Here is a 21,075-nt window from a genome sequence, read left to right on the forward strand (position 1 = left end):
AGGATAGATGGTCAATTGTGTTGAAATGCCTTAGCTTATACCCTTCAGCTTCTGCAGTAAAGATTGTCATGTGTTCCGAGATTAATAATCTTTATTTTGTTTCTATTACTGTCTAGTGTAATAAATATTATTTCTTATATAGGCCCTGGTCATTGCAATCAGTCGCTATGCAGCAGAGAGTTGGACAATGACTAGGGAGGATAGAAGGAGAATTGATGCCTTTGAGGTATGGTGCTGGAGAAGTGTATTGAATAGACCATGGGCTGCTAAGAAAACAAACAGGTTCGTCCTGGAGAGGGTCAAACCAGGCTCTTCCTAGGAGGCAAGGATTCTGAAGCTATGTCTGACATTCTTTGGACATGTTGCAAGGAAGGACCAGTCCTTGGAGAAGGATGTCATGCTTGGGAGGGTAGAGGGACAGCTCAGGAGAGGAAGATCCTCTATGAGGTGGACTGAAGTAGTGGGGTGGGTGTGTCGGAGAGTGAGATTGGCACAGGACAGAACAGGGTTTAAGTGTTGTTCCTAGGGTCGCTGTGAGTTGCAGGAGACTTGACAGCATATAACAACAACAACAACAACAATAACAATAACAATAACAATAACAACAACAACACTGGAAGGTTACTAGATATTGGAAACGCTTTTTCCCTGTCACTATAAATGGAAGCAAGCAAGCTGCATTGATTGCCCTACCAAATCCACTCTCCAACCTGCTCCAGGTTACACTGTATATTTTGTAGTTGATCTGTTTGCACTGTATAGTTTGAATACCAAGATTTAATACTTATATCTAGGTTCTTCCAGGAGGAAGTATTAGAAGAAGCTTGAAAATGTGAGGAGAATGAGAATACTATATTTTTATTAAACTCTCTTTAAATGATTTAGGTTAAGTATGATATAAACTTCCTTCTAAGACCTTGGCTGAATGAATGAATCTTTCAATACAAGAGTTCATGTCTGATGTCATTAGATAAATGAGTAAACTAATGTAAACTCTTTCTTTTCATTCATTTACCTTTTCCAGCTTTGAATGTCTCAATATATTCCTCCCAGGTACCAGGGTCAGGCACCATTTTATTCATTCTTGAGAAATGATAGTAGGACACCAGACAGTCCTTGGCATTTCTAGCCACATAAATAATCTGAAATCAAACAGCAATAGTAATGAGAAGCAAAGAGAAAATAATCAACCAGCAATAGTAATGAGAAGCAAAGAGAAAATAAAACAGAAAATGTGATTGTTTAATGTAGAAAATCATGCTAATAGAAACTTCTTAGAAAAATCTTGGATTATGCCAGCTGAATAATTTGATGCTAATTTTTTATGGTCAAGTTGACCACATATTAAAATTTTTCAAGGGAAATAATCAGTTTATATCTGTTGCATTAGCATAATTATTATTAAGTACAACCTCTTTCTTAAAAATCATTCTCGTTTGCATAATAAATAAAATATTAACTCTGTTATTCCTGGAGGTTAAATAGTTTTGGTATTTTCCATAATCTTTTTCAGTATGTGAAAGAAAGGTACTTCTTGAATACTTCTTTCATTTAGTAAGAAGGTTAGTTAGTGTAACTGTGGTGGCTAGTGGTAGGGAAGCCGTGCTGTCATCCCAAAAGATCAAACCCATCAGATTCTCTGCAGAATAAGATGGGCAGTGTCTCCTGTATGATTAATCTGGGTCTAAAAATCTGCTGGAGAGGCCAGCAACTATGGATCCAGTATGGTACACAATAAGAACAACCTAATTTGTTTTTCATTTTTCATTTACTAATGAGACTGAAAGCTCCCTGAGGGCAGTGTTAAAGCGTATTTGGAACTGTTTGTAATGAATATGTTGCCCTACAAAAGGCAATAGCTTCTCAACTAATAGAAGTTGATCTCGACTTCTTATGTTCCTCACCATGTTAGTTTAGGTCTAGGCCTATGTTGTTGTGTATTCTCAGCAGAATTGGGGACTGGAAGCATTTTAGTGGTTTTCTCAAGCATTTTGTCCTCTATTTTACTTAGACTTAACAAAATGTCTGTGTTTAACACAATCAATGACCAGGTCATGTTTTCTTTTGGTAAAATATTTCATGCTTTTGCGTTACCACATTTCTCCCATTATATGTTATAAAAATCTAAAGAACTCAACAATTCTTTGTTGACCCTTCATTGGGTGTTTGAGTTTGCACATGAAATTTCTTCTGAGAAGCCAATGGTAGTTTAGAATCACCTGAGACATGCAGCCTTTGGTTTAGCGGTGAAACTTTCTGTGGACTAAGAGCCACTAGAGTTCCTTAGGTGAAAACAATCTTTGCATGAGTATAGTTCTTTGTCTCTTTTCATTTGTCACCTTTTATTTCTGTAAAACATTTTTTTAAAAGCACTGAGGAACACTAAAGTATGATAGTACTGCAAGATAATATTATATAAACAGACTTCTTAATGTTTTTCTTGGTATTGTGTTTAAGCAAATTAAGACCAGGGCAATTGGATACATAGGGAGCCATGGTTTACCTGAGTTGTTGTTAGGTGATGTTGAGTCAACTATGACTCTTAGTGACCCTGTGAAAAACAGCTCTGAACTTTGTCCTATTTTGTGCCACCTCATCATCTCTGATACACTCAAACCTATTTCTGCAATCAGTGTGCAAGCCATAAAAATGTGCAATGTTTCACAGATTTGCATGTTATCTTTGCACAGGGGCCATACTAATTTTCTCTATATCATTACAATTTAAGTATATGTGCTTCTGAAGTGAGCTCTCGATATGGGTAGACCAGGAGTATACTAAAAGATAATTTGGGATGAGGAATCGGTTTACTCAGATTTGACTTAATAGCAAACATTTAATTATTCCGAAGATCTGCTTATCTTTTGAAAAAGAAAAACGTGCACTGCATTTTTTTTAAAGTCAACTTCTACTCAAATAATTCACAAGTCTAAGTGGATAAAGGAAGAAATTGCCTTTGGCATAATCTGTTATTTAGAAGGCATGATTAAAAAAAAAAAAGAAGGCATGATTTCTTAAAAAATGAGTGCTATCTTCTTTTAAAACTTTAACCTTTTAATTACTCTCACCTTGTGATGTGCTTTCATATGCACCACTGCATTTGAATCATTCCTAAGGCAGTGCTAGAATTCCTGTTTATTGAAGATGAGCTCTATAAGACCATCTTATCACCATATAGACAAGCAAATGAAGGTAATACCAGAATAGAAGAAGAACTGGCCTAAAGTCACACAGCACACTAATAAAGAGCAGATATTAGAACTGAGAAAAAAAGGGGAATGTTATATGATTTGACATATGTTATTGCTATTCTGTCCTGTTGAGTCAGAACTGATGTATAGCTGAACCTCCAGTGGGTTTTCAGATGCAGTAAATCTTCTTTTGAAAAAACTCACAATTCTAAGTATAAAGGAAGAAACTATAATTTTTTATCATTGTAATCTGTTATTCAGAACATATAATTTTTTAAAAAATTGAGTGTTATGTGATTTCACATATATGTTGTTGTTGTTGTTTTTGTTGTGTTCCACTGAATCAGAAAATAGCTGACCCTCCAGCAGGTTTTCAGAGGCAGTAAATTACATAGGAAGAGATTGCCTATTTTCCTATTGCCGAGCAGCTGATGGTTTAGAACTGTACACCTTTGCAAAGGCAGACCCATTCCTTACCACTGACTCACCAGAGCTCCATTTACATATATGACTAAGTGTAAATATGTTTTTTGACATTGACTCTGCAAAATTAGGAAGTCATGTTTGTTAGTGGGCAGTAGAAGTTGCATGATGAGATTAATGATATATGAGGTTATCTTATAGGAATAAACCAAATAATTTTTACATTGAAACCCAGGTCAAAGTGACCTAGGTATAACCTCTGGTAGGCAAATCAGGAATAGGGTAGAATTCTGATAAGTAGAAACCTAGTTAATAATATTATTTTTGTCTGAAAATAAGACACAGGCACAATGGTGAGATGATGAGCCACAAACTTAGCAAAAAGAAAGAGTAAAGCAATCACTAGCATTGTATATATGATCACTGCCTTAAAGATAGTGTATCTTGGCCTTTATATAGTTTCCTTTCTAAAGGAAATGTCTGTCAGGTGAGACATTCTAGAATTACTTTAGCCAAGAGGTGATTCTTAACATTAACATGATACTTCAGGAATCTTTAGATAACTGAACTTCCACAGTATCTTGCCTAAAGGAAAAATGTGCTGATCTGACTTACATAAAAATTTTCTTTTTCTGGGAAGCTAGCAATACATTTTGCTGCAAACTTATACATGAATATTCTATATTAGTCATCTATAACTTCTTTCAAGAGTCACCAATGATTTAAAAGCAGATATAATGAAACTCTAATATAATAAATGTACATTGGAATATATTGCAGTTATATGATTTTTGCATTTAAAAGTGTCAAAATGTAAAAAATTATGACTGAGACTGGAAGAAACAAAGATTCAATATATATGTGTTCTGTAAGAGTGCATACATTTCCTAAATATTGTCAAAAGCAGATTTCAAATCCCGAGAAGGGTACTATGTTCTGAAGCTGTAGAAAAGACACCATGGTGCACATAATCTTGCCTGGACAATCAGATGGTAGATATGAAAAAATCTGATTCTGATTTCTGACTATGAGGAAAATAATTGATGGATGATCTCAACTTCTATCAAAAAATTCTACTGCACATTCATTTCAAGGCTATATCCCTAAGGGTCTACTCTTTGCTGGTGAGTGAATGTAGCAGGGCTAACAGGAATAGGCCTATGAAATTCAACACTCCTCTCATGGTTGACTTTGGCTTCAAAACTTACCATCAGTCTGGCTGAACATTGTGAAAGGTGGGATGTAGTCCAAACCTCTGCTTATGCATTCCTTTTCCCTCACCTCTCTCATTAACTGGGGTTAGACCTGTATCATCGTCATATGACACTCCACATGTAGTTTCATCTCCCTCTACATTTCCCCTCACAGGCTTTTCCCTAAATCTCAGTAACGTCTAACACTGTTGTGGCATCTGCTTATTGCTGGACCCAAACTGAGTACCAGTCTTTCTAAGGAGTGACATACTTTGCTTCATCAGTTATATATTTTGAATATTAATTAATTCACAGTGATCTGTCTGATTTTCATATGAAAATGTCATAGTTTGCATTGAGAAAGATTGTTTAAAGGAAAAGCAGATAAAAAAATGGAGTGTTTGAAAATGTGGTAGAGCTCCATCATCATCCCTATATATCCACTGTTCATTCGACTGGCTCAGCATAGGGCAGGGTTCATAGGTATTGTACATAGAGTTGCTATGACTTACGGGCACTTGAATGGCACATAAAAACACAACAACATTTGTATTTCAAGATTTTTTTTTTCTTCTTGCTATTTAGAGGGAGATATTCTTTTGCTGTATTAACCAGTATTTAAAGATTTGACTATCTTTACCTTTGAGTTTTCTTTCCAGAAGGAAGGTGGTAGCATCTGAACAGGTAAATGAGTCTTTAGAGTTCTAGGAGAAGGCATTTTGTTAGCCAGATCCAGACCTGGAAAATAAAGTCTCGTTATTCAGCCCTGTATTTTAATCAGCTATATGAGTTGATATAAACATTTGGTATCAGGCAAAAGTGTGACTCTTTACTAAATTGTTTTTAAGTGTCTTTGTTTGCCTCCTGATGACAATTGCCAGTCTGATAAAGGAAAACACTAAATGAGATGTTGCAAATCCAGTGAGACAACTGAAAGTGTTTTACTTGCTTGCTGAAAGTGTCAACTTGAAATACTTGCAAAAGAGGATCGTAGACTTCACTTTCAATATGGCTTACATTTCAACATCAAGAAAACAGAAGTCCTCACCACTAGGTCAATAGGCAATATCAGGATAGATGGAGAAGAAAAAGATATTGTCAATGACTTCATTTTGCTTGCATACTCAACACCTTTGGCACTAGCAGCTAGGAAATTAAAAAACAAACAAACAAACAAACAAACCCAAAACCACCAAACCCCAAAACCCAAACATCACATTGGGGAATTATGGTGTCAGGGAATTCTGCATGTGCTGAAGAGCAAGGATGTCACCTGATCTCAATCACTTGCTATGTATCTGGAAGTTGGACAATGTCTAAAGATGATAGAAGAAGGTATATCTGAGATGGTGAGGATGACATAGGATATGACAGCTCTCATATCTGTTGTTCATGGCGTTGCTATAGATCACTGCCAACTCAATGGCACATAACTAAAATAACCAACGCTGCCATCTGAAATTGATAAAACATTCAACCTAGATGCATTGATAATAACTGGTGAATGAAATAAAAAGTTGGAAATAAAGAAGGATTGGTGGCTAAAATATAGGCTTGTCAAGAGATAAGACTGCAGATTGCATAATAGAACTTTATACAACAAAAACCTAACTTATCATAAAAGTCTTTAAAAAATTTTAAGTGGAAACTAGGCATGTGGGCCTCCCTGGATGGAATCCATAGGAATCAAATTAATTACATCTGCCAGAAATGATGGAGAAGCTAAATATCAATAGTCAGAACAAGGGCAGAGGCAGACAGGAACAGTCGTGTGGAACAACTGTTAATATTTAAGAGCAAATTGAAGCTGAAGAAACCCACCCACCAACCAAAAATGTTATGAGAGCCAAGGTACAACTCTGAGTAGACATCATCTCAAGAATAGATTTTCTGTCTTCATCAGTAATGACTGAAGACAAGATGAGTTGTGGGGTAACACCAAAGATATAATGCATGAAGAAGCCTGAAAGTCATGAAAAAAATGGGAAAGAATTATGAAATGGATGTCTGAGAAGACAATGAAACTTGCTCTAGGAAGTAGAAAAGTTAACATGAATGGGAGAAATGATGCTGTATGAGAAAGAACTGAAGAGAAGGCTTCAGAAAAGGTGTATGTAGAATCAGAGAAGGTTGTATCCTTTCACCAAAATTCTTCAATTTGTACGCCGAGCAAGTAGTCTGAGAAATGGACCTAGTAAATAAGAACACAGCATTAAGATTAGAGGAAGTCTCATTAGCAATCTATGATATGCCGTATCACCTTGCTTGCAGAAAACAGATGACTTAAAGTACTTAATGGTGAAAAATACAGCCTTAAATGTAAAGTACACTTTATCATCAAGAAGGCAGCATCATAATAAATGGAGAAATATTGAAGTTTTAAAGGATGACTTTTTCTTACCCATAATCAACTCCCACAGGATTTTGTTTGTTTTGCATTGTACTGTCAGAATTGACCCATAACTGACCCTTCAGTGGGTTTTTAGAGGCAGTTAATCGCATAGGAGGAGATTGCTCATATTTCTCCCATGGAACAGCTGGTGGCCTCAAATCATGTTCCTTTGGGGTTGCAGCACAGCTTCTTGCCATTAGGTCTCCAGATCTCCCATGGAATTAGCAGTCAAGAAATCAAACATATTGCACTGGGCAGTGTGCTACCAATGATCTCTTTAAAGTGTAAAGAGCAAGATTGTCACTTAAAGGACTAAGATGTGTTTGACCCGAGTTATAGTGTTTTCAATTGTTTCATATGCATGTGAAAATTGGACAATGGATATGGGAAACTGGTGAACTGATGCCTTTAAATTGTAGTGTTAGCAAAGAATACTCAATACCATGGATGACACAAGAAGAAAACAATTCTTTCTTGGAAGGATTGCAGTGAAAATGCTCATACAGTCTGTTGGAACCTAGATATTAAACTTGGCAAGGCAAAGGGCAAGCAACTTAAAAAAGGAAGAAATTGAGATGGCTTTATACAGACCTGCAACAGTGGGTTCAAGCATGGCAGCAATTGTGGGAAACGGGCAGACAGGGCAGAGCAATCTTCTACTCTGATGTACATAGGGTTACTGTGAGTCAGAATCAGTCAGAATCAACTCAAAGGCACTTAGAAAGAACAGTTCATGGAAATATATTGTTTGTTCCTAACTTGATTGCAGTTTTTAAGGATCTGTATTATTTATTAGTGTCTTTCTTCTAAAGCCAGAGATTTGATGATTATAATGATAGCATATTTTTATGATCTATATTTGTCGACTATAATGATACTACATACAATTTAGCTTGGCTTTTTGGTCATTAAATTTTGCCAATAATTTACTGAAGACAATTTTGCATCAAAGGTTATGTAACGATATAAGAATGTGGTTCTTAATTATTGGAGCTGTAGGTTCTTAATCATCCCTTCATGATTTCTTTCAAACACTCACTGAACAGTAAGAAATGTGGCATCTGATTCCACTGGATCATATCCTTAAGAAAAGATTGTGGAGTCCTTTAATTTCCAGAAAAGGTATTTTCACCAGACCTCCTTCAAACTCATGGCCCAGTTCTCCTTGGAAATATTTTCATGAAAGTTGATTGTAGAAAGAATTCTCCTCTTAGATGCAAAATGGTGGTTTCTATATTATGGGTCTTAGTAAAGAAAACTTACCTGAGTTTAGGGGTGGGGGTTTCAATCTTATGAGTCTTAACTAAGAAAACTTACCTGAGTTTAGGGGTGCGGGTTTTAATCTTATGAGTCTTAACTAAGAAAACTTACCTGAGTTTAGGGGTGGGGGTAGAGTCCACTCAATGAAAGGATGCCGATCAAATGTGTTTGCTCTTTGACACTTCTCCACATCTCCATCATTTTGGATCATGTCTACAATCTCTTGTGTCCAGGTTGTTCCTAGAAGGATTATATATTTTAACTCTATTGACCAATATATAAATTCATTGCTCCATAGATTATTCACTCATCATTTGTGGAATGTTGAGCAAACTCATCTCACTTGTCATTTCCTCTATGCAGCCTTGCACAGAACCTAGAATGAATAATATTTCTACAGGGATCACCATTATCCCTCTCCTCTCTTCTCATTGCTACTTTCTATTTACATATTCATCTCATGGTGACTGAGATCTATGAGTGTAGGAACTTTTATTCTCTTTCTTTTATTTCTAGTATTCAACATGGGACTTAACACACAATAAATGTCTCTTGAGCCTAGGAGTATTACATTGTAGTTCTATTTTATTAATTAATTAGAAATTAATTGATAAAAGGCTATGAAAAGTGGAGGGACAGTGCAGGAGAGGAAGACCCTGGATGAGATTAATTGATACTGTAACTGGGGCTAAGGGGTAGGTGTATTGGAGTTTGGTTTTGACTGCTGATATTAAGTGATTCTTTCCATAGATGTACTCAATCTGATTCTCGGGAAGTCCATTAGGTGAAATCCATGTGTATAGTCACCTCAGTGTCTCTTAAAAAAGAAGTTTGCTGTGAATAAATCATCCAATGTACAGAATTCAACCAACTTCATTTCTTTCAAATCCAACTTATTTTGGACTAGAGGAAAAAATATTTTCTAACCACTAATCATTCTACTTTGTTTCCTTCTACTTTTACATTCCAATCATCCATTATTATGAATGAATCTTGACTGCATTTTTTTGTCAATTTCAGACTACAAAAGTTGGTAGGATTCTCCAGTTTCCTTTACTTTGGCATTTAACTGTTGGTGTGTCTATTTGAATAAGAATACTATGTATAGTATGAGTATGAATAGTATACTATTACTCACAGTATTGTACTTCAGTATAGGTCTTTAAATTGTCTTTTTTGCTATGAATTCAACTCCATTCTTCCTTAATTTTTCATTCCCAGCATATTAGGTCATATGATTGCCTGATTCAAAGTGACCAGTGCCAGCCTAGCTCAGCTCTCTAATGTTTAGAGTTTTGCTCTTTATATGTTTTTTTTTAAATTTTATTTTATTATTTTTTGTGTGTACCGTCAAATCAGATCTGACTGGTACAGGAGGAGATTGCCCCTCCTTTTCCAGCAGAGCATCTGTTGGATTCAAACCGCATACCCCTGGGATTGCAGTGCAGCTTCTTGCCACTAGGCCACCAAAGCTCCCTTAATCTTCATATGTTTTATTTCATTTTTGACAACTTTGAATTCTCCTATATTTATACTTCATATATTCCATGTTTCAATTAGCAATAGGTATTTACAATTGTCCTCCTTTTAAAATATTTTTCACTAAACAGGTCCTACATCTAGTATTATTTCGAATAGTGTTCCTCTGACTTGTTAATAGGGTTTTCAAAGACCACTTATTTCAGATGTGTATGGCCAAGTTTTCTTCTTAGTATTTCTTTATCTAGAATCTCCACTGAAACCTGTTCACTATGGGTGACCTGCTGGTGTTAAAATATTGATGGCAAAGACAGTAACCTACCTTAGAACAGTAAACTGACACACAAGTACTATCCCCAAAAGAGCAACTAAGAACAAACAAGCGTAGCTATACACAAATTACACAGTAAGCAATACCATACAAGTCCTTCCCTCTGACCCTTCCATATCACTCCTCCAAACAATAAAAGTGGCCAATGAATGTTGTACTCCTTATATCAACAGAGCCTGTCTGAATCTACAGACTTCTCCCAATAAGGATGGCTCAGGCTTTTGTCATGCCAGACATGTTTCTGGGTGCTGCTTCCTGCCTGCCTTTATGCTTCGATTCATAATTCATTCTGCTTAGATTAGCAGCAAACTAGGTGTAAAAAGGGGGAAGTCAACAGTGTGCTAAATGTTTGATGTGATATCCCACTCCATGATTTCTGACACCAACTGATCCTCCTTCATTTAGTTTCTCAACTTCCCTATATCCCTTGGGGTTGGTGGTTTGCTGGAAACTCTCACAGAGACTGAAACCCATCAGGGAAATGACTCACAGACTGCAAGTGATGCAGGCTGGTATGGCAGAGACTGGTGAGTTGATGAGCTGTGTCCCAGGGAAGGGAATATCCCAAAAGAGAGAGCTAGTATTGAGCTCTCATGAGCTTATGTAGGCCTCTTCAGTAAGGTGGGGCTTTATTCCACCCTAATTCTAGCTCCTTAATCCAATAAATATTTCATCACAAAATAAAGTTAATCAATGGCTAGGAAAGACATTTTGAACAAGATTTGTTTGTCATAAAGGTTTAAAATAGGGATAGAATGTCATCTCTATCAATGAAACTGACCATTCCAGATAAGAAGCACCAAGAACTAGGAATATGACTCTATAAACATTGAGTATAGTCCACAGAAAGCTGAGTGGTGGTAAAGATAGTGTAGGAACAAGGGTGATGAGAGGGAGTGAAATCTTAACGAAAGAGAAAGAGGAAAAAACAATCAACATTTCAAGTTTGTTTCAAAACCACTATGGTGAATAGACTCTTTAAAAATCTTTCTGTTATCAATATCAGGTGTTACTTGTGTTGAGTCAAGGAGTCACTTCAGGGACATAATGGTCCATGGAAAACATTTCCAATCATTTCCAAGTGTGAGCTTTTTACATCACTCAATCAGATGCTTGAAAGCATAGGCAGGCTTCTGAGGATTGCTAGTCATTAATTTACAGTCTTTCCCAATATTCTCAACTTCCTTACCATTTCACAAGCCTGGCTTATTTTTTTTTTTATTACGACTCTGGCTTTTCCCATAAATTCCTCTTCATTTTATATGCTTTGGGTCAAGTATCATTTCTTCCTTCCCAGACCACTCTTTCATGTGTTCTGGACCAAATTCCATTGGTAGTTTGATGTAGGGTAGTTTTTTTAAAAAAATATCAGGCTGAGTTAATTCAGTTCCACACATAAGATAGTATATGTTGTTATGTTGTTGTTAGGTGCCAGAGAGTCAAACGACCCTCATAGCGACCGTATGATTAAAAGATTTGAATGCTGTCTATCCTGCTCCATTATGACACTTCCTGACACACAAGAGCCCATTGCAGCAGTCAATCTACCTGGTTTAGGGTTTTCCTCTTTCGCCAATCCTTGACCCTTCCCAATATCATGCAGAAGGCTGCAAGGAATAGCATCTCCTTTCAACATGTCCAAAGTATGTGAGGCAAAGCCTCATAATTTTTGCCTCCAAAGAGCACTCCAGCTGCACCCTCTCTAAGACATGCCTGTTTTTTCTCTTGGCTGTTCATGGAATGTTCGATGCTCTTCTCTAACACCACAGCTCAAAGGCATCAATTCTTTTCCTGTGATACTTATTCATTGTCCAGCTCTCATCAAGTAATTGGAAAGACTATGTCCTGTATCAGATGCACCTTAGTCTTTAAACTGATATCACTAATCCTCAATAATGGAAAGATCTCTAACTGGATTTTCCCCAGTGCAATACATCTCCTTATTTTTATCATTAGTGTTATTAAAAGTAGTACATAGTCACTTCTGAATGGCCAATTTCCTGATGTCTTTTTCTTTTATATTATTTTGGAATATCTGACATTTGTGGCCTAATGCAATTCTGTTAGAAAAGTATGCTTTAAGATGGAAAGAGTATACAGAATCATTGTACCAAAAGGAATTGGTGGACACAGAATTTCATGAAACAACGTATGAGCAAGAGCCTGTGGTGATGAAGGAAGAAGTTCAAGCTGCTCTGAAATAATTGGCAAAAACCAAGGCACCAGGAATTGATGGCATACTGATTGCCATATTTCAAAGAACAGATGCTATCCTGGATGTGCTCACAAAGTTGTGCCAAGAAATCTGGAGGACAACCACCTGGCCTACTGACTGGAAGAGTTCTATATTCCCATTCCAAAGAAAGTTGATCTGACACAGTGTGGATATTATCGAACAGTATCATTGATATCACGTGCAAGCAAGATTCTGCTGAAGATTATCCAAAACTGACTGAACAAGCACATCAACAGAGAACTGCCTGAAGTGCAGGCTGGATTTAGAAGAGACTGTAGCACTAGGGATATTATAGCTAATGCCAGATGGAGCCTGGCTGAAAGCAGAGAGCACCAGAGGAATGTCCATCTGTGTTTCATTGGCTATGCAAAGGAATTTAACTGTTTAGATCACAACAAACTATGGCTGACTCTCAGAATAATGGGAATCCCAGAACACTCAACTTGATTGTGCTTATGCAAATCCTATACTTGGACCAGGAGGCAGTCATCAGAACATCAGAGCAAGGAAACACTGCATGGTTCAAAATTGGGAAGGGTAACACATCAAGGATGTGTCCTATCTTGATACCTTTTCAATCTATATTCACAACAGATTATCCAGGAGGCTGATTTCTATAAGGAGAAGTGTGGCATCAGGATTGGAGGTAGACTCGTCAACAATCTGTGTTATGCAGATAACACAACCCTGCTTGCTGAAACTGAGGAGGACCTGAAGTGCTTGCTACAGAATGTCAAGGACTGCAGCCTTCAATATGAATTGAAGCTCAACATCAAGAAAACTATGATTCTCACTACTGGGCCAATTGATAGCATCATAATGGAAGATGAAGAGATTGAGATTATTGACAGTTTCCGTTTGCTTGGCTCTACAATCAACACTCTTGGTACCAGCAGCCAGGAAATTAAAAGACAAATTACAATGGGAAAGTCTGCTGTCAAAGACCTCTCCAAAGTACTGAAGAGCAACGATGTCAGTCTGGAGATTAAGGTGTGTCTCATACAGGACATGGTCTTTGGCATTACTTGCTATGCATCAGAGAGCTGGACAATGACTAGGGATGACAGAAGGAGAGTTGATGCCTTTGAGCTTTTGTGCTGGAGAAGAGTATTGAATACACCATGGACTGCTAGAAGAACAAACGATTTGTCCTGGAGAGGGTGAAGCCAGAGTGCTCCTTGGAGGCAAGGTTTCTGAAGCTCTATCTGACACACTTTGGACATGTTGCAAGGCGGCATCAGTCCTTGGAGAGGGACTTCATGTTTGGGAGGGTGGGGGGACAGCGCAGGAGAGGAAGACCCTTGATGAGATGGATTTGATTCAGTCACTGGGGTAATGGGGATAGGCATATCGGAGACAATAAGATGGGCAAGGGATAGAGCAGAGTGTAGGGCTGTTGTACATTGGGTCACTATGAGTCGCAGGCAACTCGACGCACATAACAACAACAACAACAACATATATATTATCTGTGCAATACCATTGAATATATAGATAGGTATATAAATTGCCAGGATATGATATTATATAATATGATATATGAGGAGCCCAGTTGGTACAACTGCTAAGTGTTCAACTGCTAACACAGATTAGTGTTTTGAACCCAACCAACATTTCTGTGGGAAAAACACCCGATTATTTATTCCTGTAAAGATGGCCATCTAGGAAACATTGTGGGCAGTTCTATTCTGTCACAAGGGTCTAAATGTGAATTAACCCATCTGTTATGACTTAAAAGCTGACTTGACAATCTCTTGCAACATCATATTATATACATATGATATATGTACAAATTAAACCCAGAATCATTAAGTCCATTCTGGCTCATAGAGATACCAGAGGACAAATAGACCAGCCTCTACGTTTCAAGACTATAATTTTTTATGGAAGCAGACAGCTCCTTTGTTTTTCTGTTGAGTGATTATTTTATTTAAATTGAGAACTTGCTAACTAGCAGCTAAATACTTTCATAAGGGCCTCTTATATGTGTTTATATGTACTGCACACCAGTTGCTAGCAAGTTGATTCTGATTTACGGCAACTCCATGTATGTTCAACATACCTGTGAATAATAGTTTATATCTCAATTTATACATCTGTGTTATACATACAAAAGATATTAAAAAACTATTTTACCAAATGATTAAATATCAAAGGTGACCCTTCCCTGGCAGTTTTAATCTACCAGTTGCTCTGTGGAGAAAGAAGGGCAGCCTCATCTTGTGAGATTTATAGCCTCTCCACAACCTACTGGAGGTCTAGCTATGAATTGATTTCAACTAAAGGACAATGAGTGATTAAACACTAAAGAAGGTTGTGTGTGGGGTTTTGGGATTTTTTGTGTGGACAATTTCAATAGATCTTTGCAGAGAAGATCAATGACTCATTGTTTAGGCAAGATTTAGTGCAAAAACTGCTATTTTGCATATAAACTGGTTTATATAATTGCATAATTAAGTCAGGCCTTTACAGAGTTTTTATTCTGCTTATCTCTTTCTCTTTTAAGGACCTTTATAAAAAAGGACAATCTTGAATCCTAAGGGATTAAGACCATCAGCAAACTAATTTTCATTTTTAACAGCCTTAACTGTTAAAAATGTAAAAAAAAAAGTATTTTAAGAATTTTGCAGGCACACTCCAGGTGTCATTGCTCTGTAAAACTGACTTTACCCATACCATAATTTTCTACTACTCACCTGCCTTTGCATACGTTGAAATGAGGAGATCATCAGGTTTTGCTTGGAAGTTCCATATTTTGTTCCAGTTATCACTTATGATCTTGGTCATAAGGATTCCATTAATTTCTTTGGTTTCTGGTTGCAGAAAGTTTTCCTCCAGGTGGAGATCTTTCATTTCTTCTAAAGACATCTTTCTATGTGTCTTGGACAAGTGCTTAAAAGAAAGCAGTATTCATGTAATTTCTAGTACATAGAACAATATTTTTAAACAATCATTTTTGTTAAGAATATACATAGCAGAACTCATACATTTTCTACATGTACAATTCAGTGACACTGATAATATTTTTTGGGTAATTTTAAAAGATATCTTTATGAGTATTAGGAGAGCTATATGGTATCTATTTTAGTGTCAATTTAAATGGAGGCAGTCAAGTGTAGAAGCTTTAAGCATTTTAAATAGTTTTGTTGTAGGGAGTAGAGATAATAAATGAGTAAACACAACACTGATGGAGATAAAAGACTCAAAGATAGTGCTAAACAATGACTATTATGGATTGGTTCATTAAACATGGCCTATCTTAGGAGGATGGTCAAGCTGAGATCTGAATAATAAGAGAGTACTAGTAATGTGGGTGATCTGACAGAGTGTGGAAATTATCAAACAATATCATTAATATCACATGCAAGCAAGATCCTGCTAAAGATCATCCAAAAGTGGCTGGAACAGTGCATCAGCAGAGAACTGCTAGATGTGCAGGCTGGGTTTAGAAGAGGCCATAGCACTAGGGACATTATAGTCAATTTTAGATGGATCTCTGCTGAAAGCAGAGAGTACCAGGAGAATATCTATCTGTGTTTTATTGACTATGCAAAGACATTTGACTGTGTGGGTCACAACAAATTGTGGATAACTTTGAAAGGAATTGGAATCCCAGAACACTTGATTGTAGTTATGTGAAACCTATACTTGGACCAGGAGGCAGTCATCAGAATAGAACAAGGAAGCACTACATGGTTCAAAATCAGGAAAAGTGTACGCCAGTGATGCATCTTATCTGCATACCTTTTGAATCTATATATGGAACAGATAATCCAGGACTCTGGACTTTATGAGGAGAAGTGTGGCATCAGGAGTGGAAGAAGATTCATCAACAATCTGCGACATGCAGATGACACAACCCTGCTTGCTGAAACTGAGGAGGACCTGAGACATTTGCTGCACCAGGTCAAGGACTGCAGCCTTCAATATGGATTGATGCTCAACATCAAGAAAACAAAGATTCTCACCACTGGGCCAATTGGCAGCATCATGATAGACTGAGAAAAGATTGAGATTATTAATAATTTCAGCTTGCTTGACTCCACAGTCTACACTCTTGTTACCACCAGTGAGGAAATCAAAAGACAAATTGCATTGGGAAAATCTGCTGTCAGGGTATCTCTAGAGAACTGAAGAGTAACATTGACAGTCTTGAAACCAAGTTGAGTCTGATTTAAGCCATGTTGCTTGCAATTACTTGCTATGAATTGGAGAGCTGTACAATGACTAAAGATGATAGAAGAATTGATGCGTTTTAGTTGTGGTGCTGAGGAAGAATATTGAACATATCATGGAGTGCTAAGAGAACAAATAGGTTTGTCCTGGAGTGGATGAAAGCAGGCTGCTCCTTGTAGACAAGGATTTTGAAGCTCAATATCACCTATTTTGGTCATGTTGCAAGGATAGACCTTCATGCTTGGAAGGTTGGAGGGACAGTGCAAGAGAGAAAGACCTTGGATGAAATGGATTGACTCTGTGAGTAGGGTAATGGGGATAGATGTGTCAGAGACAATGAAATTGGCTCAAGAAAGAGCAGGGTTCAGAGCTGTTATACATAGGGTTGCTATGAGTTGTAAGATATGTCATGGCCCATAATAACAACAACAGTCATAAGGAACTAGTAACAGAGGAACAATTGTATTTATAGATACTTGACATGTTTGAGAAATTACAAAAATAATGGAATTCATAAATCTCATCGTTGTTAAGTAGGAATCAACTCATAACTGATCCTCCATTAATTCCCAGTGCTGTAATTTCCAGTGGAGGAGATTGCCCATCTTTCTCCTCTGGAACTACTTGTGGGTTTGAAGTGCCAAAGAACTGTGACCCTTGGCTTACAGTTGTTATTGTTGATGCCATCGATTGAGCACAATTCATAGAGACCAGATGATCAAAAGGCTTTAAGCCTTTCTATAACTATCATTTATCAAAGTTCATAGAGTTTCTAGAGGCATGTGGTTTAAGAAGTGGATGCCACTCCTGCTTTCAAACCTATCTTAAACTGGGAGCTCCAGCAAACACTGTCCACCATGGATAACCATTATGACATTTGAGACCCCAATGGAACAAGGTTCAGCATCACAGCAACCCCATGTTACCTCAGTACAGCATACTGACAGAAGAATGTGTACTTCTTAAAAGAGTGTTCCTCCAAAATGTAATAACAAAGGCCCTTACCAAGTATTGCTGACTCTAAACAAGAGGCTTAAATAGAAATAACCAATATAGTGTTTTTATTGTTATGTGAAGTTAAGTCTCCTGCAATGTGTACATAGTGACTCTATGTACAGAAGCTCTGAACCCTTCTCTGTCCTGAGCCAGTCTCACTAATTCTGACACACCAACCTCCATTGTCCCAGATACTGTATCAATCCATCTCATCCAAGGTCTTCCTCTCCTGTGCTGTCCCTCCACCCTTCCGTGCATGATGTCCTACAAAGACCATTCTCCAGGCCATGTGCCCAAAGTATGTGTTAATTGTGGAGCTGAGCAAACTTTAATAGCTACCAACCTCAATCTCCATCTATCATAATGCTGCCAGTTGGCCCAATGGTGAGAATCTTTGTCTTCTTGATGTTGAGCTTCAATTCATATTGAAGACTACAGTCCTTGACCTTCTGCAGCAAGCGCTTCAGGTCCTCTTCAGTTTCAGCAAGCAAGGTTGCGCTATCTGCATATCATAGGTTGTTGATGAGTCTTCCTCCAATCTTCCTCACAAAACCCTGTTTCCTGAAAGATCTGTTCTGCATACAAATTGAAAAGGAATAAGGACAGGATGCATCCCTGATGCACTCCTTTCCTGATTTTGAACCGTGCAGTGTTTACTTGCTCTGTTCTGAGGACTGCTTCTTGGTCCATGTATCAGTTTTGCATAGGCACAATCAAGTGTTCTGGGATTCCCATTTTCTTCAAGGTTAGCCGCAATTTCTTGTGATCCACACAAGTGCTTTTGCATAGTCAATGAAACACAGATAGACATTCTTCTGGTTTGCAGTACAACTCCTTATGTATTAGGCCACCAGAGCATCCTTGAAAAGAATTATAGTTTAATATATTTTCATTGCTGTTGTTATTGTATATCATGGAGTTGGGCCAGACTTATAGCTGACCTTCCAGGGAGTTTTCAGAGGCAGTAAATTGAATGAGAGAAGAGTGTTCCTCTTTCTTTCATGGTCTCTCTCTCTCTCTCTCTTTCTTTCTTTCTTATTCAACCTGAGTGCCTTTGGGTTAACTATTAAACTCCTAACCACTCAGCCAACAGTGTTCCAATGTTTAATATACCAGGCAGACAGTTTCAAGGTAGCTTCCAGACCAGGAGATATTAGGAATAAAAACTTGGTGGTCTACTTCCCAAAACTATCCAATAAAAACTATATGGATCATAACAGAGAATATTATTTGACTCTCTTAGTTTAGGTATTTCATCTGGCAGGATCAAACAAAAGAGGATATCACGTTTGATGACGACCAACAAAGGGTGAGGGTGGAGAGGTTAGTAAGATAACTGACAATGGGCTTGGATATTCCATCAATTATGAAGATGGTGCAGAATCTGGCAACATTTCATTCTTCTGTGTCTAAGGTCATAAGAGTTGTGCTTGGCTTCATGGTAGCTAACTAGGTATACAAACAAGTGAGGAAGTAATATGAAAGTAGGGTAGAGAATGCCAAGTAAGTTATTTGTAAACAAGTCACTACAAAACAGAAAGTTTCAAAAGTAGACAGGCTTACTTTAATCCCTTTTTCATAGACTTCAGTTACTGACATGTTTCTGTTGGGCACCAAAAGAGACTCATAGTTGACGCTCCAGCAGGTTTTCAGAGGCTAGAAAGTACACCCCATCTTTCTCCTATGTAGTAGCTTGTGGGTTTGAATTGAGTGCATTTGGATTGGCAGTGTAACTCCTTTCTGCTAGACCACCAGTGCTGACAGTAAGGTTTTAACATGGCAGACTAGATTAGCAGGATTTTCTTGTATGTGTTCTGGCATCCACCAGCTGAGGATGTAAGCTCGAAACAGTTAAGAAAGCAATCAAAAGCTACCATTCTTTATTACTGTTTAAAATGAGGAAGTATCATTTTAGTCTAGAAAGACAATTTTGAAGAAAACCCCCTTATCAACTTTAAATCCTTTAACTATTGTAGCTTGACTCACTACCATGAAATAAGTAGCTGAATTTAACTCCCTATAATTATAAAAATAGGACCTTCTGGCCTTGTGTCAAAGATGACCTTTTCCTTTTTATTTTTAATTTTGTATTGAGATTTTAACAAACATATATAGAAAACTTGGATTCATTTATTGTTGCACATTTTCCTCCCTACCCACCCCCCCAGCTCACTTTTCTCTTTAAAAAAAATTCTTTCATTTTTGCACAATTTCCTTCCTTGCCCCAGCCTCAGTACACTTTGCTATATACCTCTTATTCTGGACTGTTGTCATGAAAATAATACCTAATCATATATCCCTTTTAAACAGTTTTTTCTCTCATCTGTTTCAATGCAGGGTACACTATTTATCCCCTCTTTTCCTAGTTTCCCCCTCACCCCCATGTCAGTCTTGTTTTATATCAGTAGCATTATGCAGTATTTGTCCTTTTGAGACTGAAATATTTCACTCAGGATAATGCCCTCCAGGGTCACCCATTTTGTATAATATTTTATGAGTTCATTGTTTTTCAGTGCTGTGTAGTATTCCATTGTGTGAAAATACCACCGCTTCTTTATCCATTTATTTGTTGATGGGCACTTTGCTGTTTCCATTTCTTTGCTATTGTAAACAAAGCAGCAATAAACATGGGTGGGCATATATCTGTTTGGGTGGTAGTTCTGGTTTCTTTAGGGTAAAGCCTTTTCAATGAATGAGAGGAAAATTTTAACTGTTTTAAACTTTAGCTGAATCATAGACTTTCTTAATTTCTTATTTCCTTCTTCTTTTATATAATGTGGTGAATCAAAGTGTTTTCCCTTTAGACAGTTCAGACCAGGAAATTCAGCATGTAACTAATGGAGACATTACAAGACCCAAGAACACACCCTAAAAGAGTAGCCTAGCCACTTCCGGGTGCTTTTTTCCATAATAACCTTCACCTCTGCTGAGAGATTTCAGATGCCATTCTGAACGACCCTCTCGAGAGTAGCCATATTGAAAGAGCATGTTCTGTGATGATGAAGCGCCTGAATCATGCATATGCTTAGACATCTTAATAATTTGTACACGCTTCCCATAAGACTCAGAAAGTAGTAGTGACCATATTAAAAGAGTAACTGCACCTGGGCTTAATTATCCTAATCCCTCCCATATGGGGCCAAGCACAGATGATCCTTCTTTCATGAATAAACATGACGATCTTTTCCTTTTGATAGGTTAACTCTTAAAGCCTCAGCCTCGTCATAAATAAACATGATATCCTACCCTGGTCTCTGCCTGCTGCTGCTGCTGCTATTGTTAGGTGCTGTCCTGTCCAGTCCAATTCATAGCGACCCTATGAACATGTCTAAACCTTGTCCTATCCTGTGCCATCCTCATAATTTCTGACATACTGAGGCCATTGTTGTGGTCACTGT

General features: G+C 37.5%; 1 protein-coding gene across 1 annotated transcript in view; it reads right to left on the minus strand.

Moving 5' to 3' along the window:
- Positions 1-15,373, minus strand: part of LOC102873585 (sulfotransferase 1C1-like) — a 23,102-nt gene extending 7,729 nt beyond the window's left edge. The window contains exons 1-4 of the mRNA XM_006883831.1: positions 15,202-15,373; positions 8,571-8,699; positions 5,448-5,545; positions 1,016-1,142 (exon numbers count right to left, since the gene is read on the minus strand). Of these exons, the coding sequence (XP_006883893.1) occupies positions 1,016-1,142; positions 5,448-5,545; positions 8,571-8,699; positions 15,202-15,373 (526 nt within the window). The remainder of the gene's footprint in view (positions 1-1,015; positions 1,143-5,447; positions 5,546-8,570; positions 8,700-15,201) is intronic.
- Between the last annotated feature and the right edge of the window lie 5,702 nt (positions 15,374-21,075).

The sequence above is a fragment of the Elephantulus edwardii genome, unplaced genomic scaffold (genome assembly GCF_000299155.1).
Source record: "Elephantulus edwardii isolate Elephantulus edwardi_28Jun2011 unplaced genomic scaffold, EleEdw1.0 scaffold00030, whole genome shotgun sequence".
In the NCBI taxonomy this organism is placed as follows: Eukaryota; Metazoa; Chordata; class Mammalia; order Macroscelidea; family Macroscelididae; genus Elephantulus; species Elephantulus edwardii.